The 9,181-nt window shown below is 41.1% G+C and overlaps 1 protein-coding gene across 2 annotated transcripts in view; it reads right to left on the reverse strand.

The window, feature by feature from the left end:
• Positions 1–8,055: 8,055 nt before the first annotated feature.
• The window catches only part of LOC117484202 (CD276 antigen-like), a 4,729-nt gene continuing 3,603 nt past the window's right edge, over positions 8,056–9,181 (reverse strand). For both annotated transcript variants that reach the window (XM_034132666.1, XM_034132675.1), the window contains 2 exons: positions 8,562–8,924; positions 8,056–8,351 (listed from right to left, as the gene is read on the reverse strand). In XM_034132666.1, coding sequence (XP_033988557.1) covers positions 8,146–8,351; positions 8,562–8,924 — 569 coding nt within the window. In that variant the 3' untranslated portion in view covers positions 8,056–8,145. The remainder of the gene's footprint in view (positions 8,352–8,561; positions 8,925–9,181) is intronic.

Genomic DNA, 9,181 nt, shown 5'->3' on the forward strand with positions numbered 1-9,181 from the left:
CTACGTGTCACGCTTTGGGTTACTTTTCATAATAGCTTCTGCACACAAATATATATTCTTCCATCATCAGTAGTTTTCTTACAGTTAAATCAGATGCTCCAACGATTCATTTGAAGAGGGTTTCAGATTATTTGGGATTGTTTCTCTGAGGAACTCATCGTCTGTACATCCTCATTGTTGTATCTTTCCTTGGAGATATAGTAGGCCACAGCCGCGGCGCCAGGATTTCAATTGTGGGTGGGCCAATGTAATTTCGGCTGGGCCTGTTCTAATAGATGTTTCTCGTTAACAAAAATAAAATTAAAATAAATGCCTGCATATCATTGTAGGCAACTGTGTAATGCATATTCCCTATAGTAAAGACACTTTTTCTAAACCCTTCTCTTTTCAACATTTTCACTTATAAGAAGCTTAAATATTATTTAAAGTGGACCTATCATGCTATATTTGAATAATATAGTGTAGGACCATACCTATATAAGGCATATTTATACTTTTTTTTTTTCAAAATACCAAACAGATCATGCATTTTAGCCAGCCTCATTTTGCTCAATTTGCACTTTTTTAGCTCTGTTTTAGCAAGGGCTGATTCAGTGAGAACAGCACCATCTACAGGCCTGGCATATGTACTACAGCCTCTCCAGCGCTTTTGAACGGCAATGGCCGTGGCTGTCTCCTCCTGATTGGTGGAGTTGGCCCAATAGCCGTAGCGCCACCGTCCTGACGTCAGGACAGTGTTCAAATCTGGATCAGTTTTTATCAGATCCGTTGCAGCCCCTTTTTTAGAGATTTGGGTATGGAGGAAAATAGAGAGGGTTGTGTTTTCTGACACTTGGTGAGTTCCCTGGAACACCGGGGACACATATTCATGTAGAAAAGACGTACAAAAGTGCATTTTGCATGATAGGTCCCCTTTAAATGATTAAGCGGCACGCCGCAATGAGTTAAGTTAAATGTTAAACTACTGCATGTTATTTAGTTTTGGTTCACAATACATTGATACATTTAGAAACAAAGAGCATACAACGGCAGAATACGGAATAATGAGCGAACACCTGATGTGTGTCTGTGTGGTTAGACCGCAGGCTGATGTCCTTTTTAGCGGATCTAGCGAAGTGAGCGGCCGTGCGTAATGGCTTTCATGAGCTGAAGTATACGTTTCATACTAAAGCAGCTGGGCAGCAGATACTGTTGCTTCACACTCATAAGCTTTGCTGATTTGGGCTGGAGAATGCCTGCCGCGTCAGGGTGCGCTCTGGTAGTTGCAAATGGCACGACATTTTAGCTCTACGTTTCTTAATCATTTTCCTAGATATTTAGTCTCAATATGAAATGCGGAATCTCTTGCTTTGCACACGTGAGAATTATGTCCGGTAAAACTTTACGTGTTCCCGATTTTTCTCAATGATCTCTCCCTGTCAGTGTCGGCCCTCTGGGTTGAGTAGCTGATGGAGGATGGTTCCATGGTCAGACTTCTCGCACTGTCTGTAGTTTGTATTTCTCTCCATAGCTATTGCATGAGCTGCGCTGCATTCGTGTTTACCGAGAGCATAGTCGATATATTTCCAGTCCCTGTAACCATGGCGACTGAATGTATCTTCTCCGCCGGCCCCGCCTCTCTCACTAAAATGCCGGCACATTTTACAAAACACACTGTCCTTGCTAATGCTATACTCCAAGAGTGTGTACTTGTCATACCAGTGGGCACCGAAAAGTGTCTGAGGGTACTTTATGAGCTTTGGCTGTGTAGCCGCCGGGTCATCTATGGCTGATAGGTCCGGCACTGGGATGCTATTTTCTGTTGTCCTTCCAACGGATGCTACAGATGTAGCAGCTTATTTCAGACTCCAGTTTACAGCTTCCTGCCTGCTACCTGCCTGCTACCTGCCTAAGACCAGCATCTGAGAATGTTAAGCCCTCCCACTATTTTCCAAGAGGGCGTTTTTCCAGATTTTCAATTTCAGGATTTAACCAGGAGATGGCGCTTCATTCACAAATACAGAAAGACAACTTTTCATGGACTTTCAGTTTTGTTTAGAAGAGCATTTGAACACATCAATATTTTAGATCAAATAAAGTATATCTAATCTTGTAATTCAATAATATATAGTCTTTATATATTAAATAATCATAATAATAATGTAAATGTTTACATTACACTTCTTTATTTGTCATGCTGTCTACCTACGCTGTAAAATGTATTATCTCTTCGATTTACACACAGCATCTATTGCACGTCTGTCCGTCCTGGGAGAGGGATCCCTCCTCTGTTGCTCTCCCTGAGGTTTCTCCCAATTTTCTCTTTGAAATGTGGCTTTTTCTCTGGAAGTTTTTCCTTGTACGATGTGAGGGTCTAAGGACAGAGGGTGCTCATACTCATACTGATATTCTGAACAAACTGTGCTGTTGTATTTGCTGTAAAGTGTCTTTACTGTAGGGTATTTTTATTATATGTACAAGGTTCAAGGTTCTTTATTGTCAATCTGACATAGCTACAGACAGCACTTTGGCTCGACCAAAAATCGTTTAAAAATGTGCTATATAAATAAAACTTGATTTGATTTGATTTGATGCTCATACTTTTACCTTTACAATCGTTTGCTTTAATATGCAGTATATTTTTTGTATATTTTTGTGTTTGCTTCCTCCTGCTCCCTTTCGGACACATACTGTATGATTTATTATTATTATTAATATGAAGATATTATTAAGATAAGATAAGATGTTACTTTATTGATTGAACATTTTAGTTTAGAATGTGCTATCCCACGGTAATTCAGAAGGCTCACAGGTCACATTCCGACCATTATTTAAAACAATGGGTGCTTTCATAATAATGATGAGAAACTATGAAATAAGAAATGAATCAAATTAAAATGTAATTATCATATCATATATTATATAGTGTATTGTATTATTAAGTAATATCATACATTAACCCCATTATAGCAGATGCCACATTGAATGGATGAACACATTTATGCATCAATAATTACAACAGAGTATTTCTAAATACAAGTTGTAATCTAATCCTCTTATTTTACACAATTGACAGACAGTGTTATTTGTATGTCAATAGTCATTTATTGTCATAACCTTTTTGTGTGAAATAATTTATATTATTATTATTTCCGCCCACTGTTTGGCGAGCTGCATGAGAAACTGACGGGTTGTCAGGAGAGAGAGAGAGGGAGAGAGGAAAAGAGAGGATCCGTTTCTCCCGTGTTATTATCCAAAGTTAATGTAAACTTTTGAATAATGTACTTATTATTATAGTGATGAACATTAAAAACAAAGCACGTTGGCTGATTTTGGACCCCCTCACTATTTGTTTTCACTACTTTAATTAAATGTTTGATAAGTGCATGCAGATCACAGTACAGTATGCTCGTTCAGTAAAGCACGTACACAGATAAATTATTTTGTATTCCAAAAATCAGGAAGTAAAGTCCCCTGGTTTGTGACAAGATGTGAAGTCAACAGATAGTCACTCATAGGGGGGTACTATTTATTTTCAAATGCATATAGGCAATGCCATTCATTTGCATGTAGGCAACACTGCCCTTCCAGTCAAGAATTTGAATTTGAATGGGATGGGGAGACGTGTGTGATTAAAAATTAGTGGCCAAACTAGGACTTAGTTTTTCAAAAGAGAAAATGCAGATATTACACTCAGAAAAGAAATGGTAGACATGTCAGTACTCTTAGTGGCAAGTTGTCTCAGACAATCTGCATTTCCTAATGTGGGACAGTTCTGTGCAAAATGTGGGACACTGAAAAGTCTATGTTAAAAAGCCTCAGTCACCTTAATTCATGTAATAAAAACATCTCAGGTCAGTAACACTGAAAGCTAAATGTGCAATACCATGTTCAGCTATGTTACTATTTATAATGTTATTGTTGTTACAACAGAAGATGTTTTTCCTTATATTGAAGTTAAATGCATCAATCTGTGACACTTTCATTTTGTAAGATAGCAAGTGGGGGCATATTGTGATAACCAGGCCTGTCATAAAATGCACCCCACCCAAAAAGATGTTTGTATTAATCCCACCCTCAAGCATTTTTTAGGGTATAGTTGTAGGACTAGTACCAATGAATGGAGCAAGTTTCATGAATGTGACACTTTTATTATGTAAGATAGCAAGGGGTGCATAACGTGGCGAAAATATGCTGACAAAGACTATGTAAACATATATTTTGATTATTATATGACAAATATGTAGAATTAAACAATACATTTTAAAGCACGTGTACACAGACAGGACAAGACAATAACAAAAAAAGATTAAAAAAAACAAAAACTGAAAAGGAAGTGACGAATGAATTTCGACACCACTACCATCAAATACGGAGCGAAAAGTTTAACCACAAGAATCAAGACTATATGAGCTACCACTAAACAACTCACAATCTGAAAATTACCATTAATAAAAACCCTGAATGTTTACTTTTCGTTTTAAACATCGTTTTAAGGTGTAAACGTGTCATTTAGGAACTGCGACAGCATAAATATGCGAAAACAAACCTACAGACTGCTGGAGAAGAGATATCACAGGGGGGGGTTGGGACACACACATTCCGATGGCCAATTAGTTTTAAACAAAGAGCATACTCAACATAGGCCTACAGTAGGCAGGGGGGTGGGGGCTGGTGAACGGTATGGTCAATGTTTGTAAACACTGTGACATTTTGACTTTATTTGATCATTTCAGTTAAAAACTAACGTTCATATTTCTCTTTTTGAGAAGAGAAATATGAATATGTTAGTGGCTGACCCAGTCCCATGGTCTGTCACAGTAGTGCGGGGAAAGAGAAGTGCACTGTTTTGCCTGGCTGGACCTGTAATTTACAGGAAAGGAGTGCGCGCTACTAAAGAGACGCGCTACCATGGAAACCAAACAATGGTGTAGGTGTATTGAAGTCCGAGTGGAAACAGTAGCATTTGGAGCGTTATGTTTGAATGAAACAGCCAGGTCGTGACTCACAAAAAAAAAGTGTTACTTCACTAACTGTAAGCTTGTCACTCAGGCCTAGGCTCCACGGGAACGAAAACGGGTTGAATCCGCATATTTCTCTTGCGTATAGCCCTTTAAGCTCGACGACGCCGTAACGGAAACGTAGAAACAGACCCTGCAAACGAAAACGGGTCCAAAGGTGGATAGATCTGGGAACGGAGCGCTCTGGGGGGTCCAACGGGGCCGTGTGGTAGCCTATCCGGTCATCCGTTTCATAGCCCCGCCTCTCCCCCACCTCTGCTGCTCACCCCCGCAAAAGTACACTGCACACTGAATTCAGATTATTTATCTTTATCTCGATATGGACATAAACGCGAGTGAAGTCTAATCTGACAGGACGGAGACACGCAGCTCCTCCCGCTGTGATGCAGCGGGAGCAAAACACACACTTCAAGTCAGATCATCACCCTTAGCTATTTTAATTACCTCTCAAACTACCTAAACTAGTTATAAATATGTTTATTTTTACTGTCGGGTCACTCATTACAGGATCAGCTGCTGCATGAGACAGACACTGACGCTGTGAGAAGAGAGGAAAAAGAGACAGGCTCCATCTATTTTATGATTATATATCATTATATCGTCGTTATTCATTTGTTTTAAAGCTCAATAAATAACAAAGAAGACCTTTGACCGGCACTTTTATAATTTTGTCCGGATGATTTAAACTTTAACACACGTTGACCGGCGAAAAACTCTGCCCGGTTCCCTCCGCCCCCACCGCGGAGAATAAACAGAAGTGCAGCCATGACAACCATTCTTCTTTGCTGCTTTTGTGGAGGAAGTTGCTGCTTTTGTGGAGGAAGTTACAGCGCCACGTACAGGTTCGGCATATGTACTGCAGCTTTTCCAGCGGTTGGATGTAAACGGAGCTGTCTCGTGGAGCTTGACACAATCCGGTGTATATTGCGTGTGGGCGGAAGCTTTTTGGCGTTTGCGTTTGCGTTACTCCTATGCGTTTTGCCGTATGCGTTCCCGTGGAGCCGGGGCCTCAGAGTAATCTACAGTTAACTTAACTGCTGGAGAAGAAAGATCAGGGGGGGGGGCTGTGGCTGATGGGCCATTAGGTGTGTAAACATGCATGTCAATTTAAATCAATGCATACAACAACTCGTCGGGATCCTGATCTGCCTGACAAGGCTCCATTAAAATATAAATATTTTTAGTGAATTACTGAGTTTAGGCACGTTAATAACGTTTTAATGAAGTTGAATACAGAATATTCATATTTGTCAGTGATTTCATGTCAATTCGGCGAACATAAACATAAATGATGGTGGTGAAGATGATGATTAAATTAGGATTAAAAATCGAGAGAGAGAGATCCGCTATACAGTAGTACCAGACATACTGGTATCTGTATCAAAGTTGATTTCACATGAGCTCCAGTGTGGAACCCCACTGCACCCCCTGGTGGATCAATGATCCATTGCAGCTGGCTTCACAATAATTACATTTATTTATCACAGGGGCGGTCTCAAGTCAGACTGGAGGCAGTCTCTTGATCACAGGCAAATCACGGGCCGACCACGACCCTCGCGTTTCAAACTGTCCTAAATTAGCTGCTACATCTGTACATCCCGCAGAGGGACTGAGCTCAGCGGGGGGCACAACATTAAACACACTCTTGTCTCTCTAACCCTAACCCTGCAGTGAGGATAATGAGTGTGGTGGTTCCGGCCCGGTGGCGACTCTGTACTTACTCTTTTAAAAACCTGAACATTGATTGTTGTGACATGATGACATCGTTAGTGAGTGCGGTATATTTTTTGTGTGTGTCCAGTCCTCCTTCATCTGCACGCGGCCGCGAGACATTCTACGATGTGTTTGCTCCCGTGCTTCGACTATGAGTTTGGTCCAATTCACATTTACGTTGCCTGATTACGTTAATTCATGTTGCTTTTAATTTTATAATTTTTTTTAAAGGGAAACATACGTTTGCTCTTATTTTATTATTTAAAGGTGGGGTAGGTAAGTTTGAGAAATCGGCTCGAGATACACTTGTTGTTATATTCCATGGAATGCTCTTAACATCCCGATAGCAATGAATATCTGAAGTGCTTTGACAAAAAATCCATAAAAAAATGTTATCTGTGGAAGCCGTAGTACTGTAAAAAGTACGACCAATCATCTGAGCCGGCCCGGCTAAAATAACTGGATGGCCTACCTGCCTGTCAGCCTTCCATCTGTGCGCAAACTTATCTCGTGCCCTCATTGGTCATGTGCGCGTTCGTGTGTGTTGGAGGAGGGGCTCTGTAAGGAAGTGGCAGATTTTTTCCGGTTGTGTATTTTCAAATTCTAGCGCACTCGAGCCGGTTTCCACCTCTGTTCCTTACTTCTTACTTGCTACCCCTTATCCCTCAACCTAAGGGAGTGCATGTAAGTTAGTTTAGCTGCTATAGGCTTAGACTGTCGGGGGACACCTCACTTCTTCCTTCTCTCTGTCTGTACCTGTGTACTCTCATGTTCCGAATAACCCAGCCTCCCCCAAATTTCTTTTTTGTGTCTATATCTACGCCGGGATCCTGAGTCGTGGCTGATCCTGTTGCTGTGGTCCTGTGTCCTGGATCCTCTATCCTGAGTTCTGGATTTGAGTCCTGGACTTCGAGTCGTGGCTGAACCTGTCTCTGCGGTCCTGCCTGACTCTCATCATACTACTTCCCTGATGGCTCCCACAGGATTGTTGACATCCTGGTGGATTCATCTTATTATTATAGACACATGCATTTCCTGACATTCGGTCTACCTACGCTGTAAAACGTATTATCTCTTCGATTTACACATGGCATCTATTGCACGTCTGTCCGTCCTGGGAGAGGGATCCCTCCTCTGTTGCTCTCCCTGAGGTTTCTCCCATGTTCCCCTTTAAACTGTGGGGTCTAAGGACAGAGGGTGTCGTTCTCTCATACTGATATTCTGTACAAACTGTGCTGTTGTATTTGTTGTAAAGTGTCTTTCTTGTAAAGTATTTTTATTGTATGTAGAGCACTTTGGCTCGACCAAAAATCGTTTTAAAAATGTGCTATATAAATAAAACTTGATTTGAATTGATTTGATTTTCTCCAAAATTACCTACCCCACCTTTAATTGTTAGTTTTGATAATCAAAAATAAAAATTGTTGGAAAACTATACTGTATCACGTTCTTTTGTGATCAATGAATCCACAGGAACATAGCTGCACCTGGTAGGGGGAACTCCGAAGACACAGAAAGCGGTAAAGAAATTCAGTAGAGATGTTATAATGAATGCCACTACAATGCAGATCAAGATGTCTCTCCACCAGTGTAGTTGTGGACACTCTGTTGGTCTCTGAGTTTGGAGCTCAGCAGCAGCTGTAGAAAATACACAGTTAGTAACATCATGTTGACATGGAGAAAACCTCTTTCCAGTGAAAATAAAGAGTTTATATAATACTTTTCTCCATCAGAGGTTACAATGACCTTGCATCTTTATTTAACCTTAGAATAGACAATAGAGCTACTAGAATCTGCACAAAAGTGAAGTTTGACAGTAAATACAGCACTTCTACTGAGTTTACTCACCAGTGACGTTGAGCCAGCATCTCCTAGAGTTACTCCCATCAGGTCTGACGAGTATCTCACACTCATACTTTCCAGAGTCATTGGCCCTGAGTCTGGAGACATGAAGTGTGAGGCGTCCTTCTGTGAGGACGTCTTTGTCCCACTGGACTCGTCCTGAAAACTCTGGATCCTGAGACTCTGGGGATTCAACACCTCTAAGGAGATGAAAGAGGACGTAGGTTCTGGTCTCAGTTAACATCTCACAGATGATAGAAATGGATCTGAGTGAAGTTTTTCTTCTGGAGCTGAAGGTCCACTCCAGGGTGATGTTCTGGTTCTCCTCTGCCTGATAGGAAGTCTGAGCCACATTCACTACAAATGTTCCTGTGGAGGAGACACAGAGGGACTCTTTAAACTGCAGCTATGTTCCTGTGGAGGAGACACAGAGGGACTCTTTAAACTGCAGCTATGTTTCTGTGGAGGAGACACAGAGGGACTCTTTAAACTACAGCTATGTTTCTGTGGAGGAAACACAGAGGGACTCTTTAAACTGCAGCTATGTTCCTGTGGAGGAGACACAGGCGGACTCTTTAAACTACAGCTATATTCCTGTGGAGGAGACACAGAGGGACTCTTTAAAC

This window comes from Trematomus bernacchii, unplaced genomic scaffold (genome assembly GCF_902827165.1).
Source record: "Trematomus bernacchii unplaced genomic scaffold, fTreBer1.1, whole genome shotgun sequence".
Lineage (NCBI taxonomy): Eukaryota > Metazoa > Chordata > Actinopteri > Perciformes > Nototheniidae > Trematomus > Trematomus bernacchii.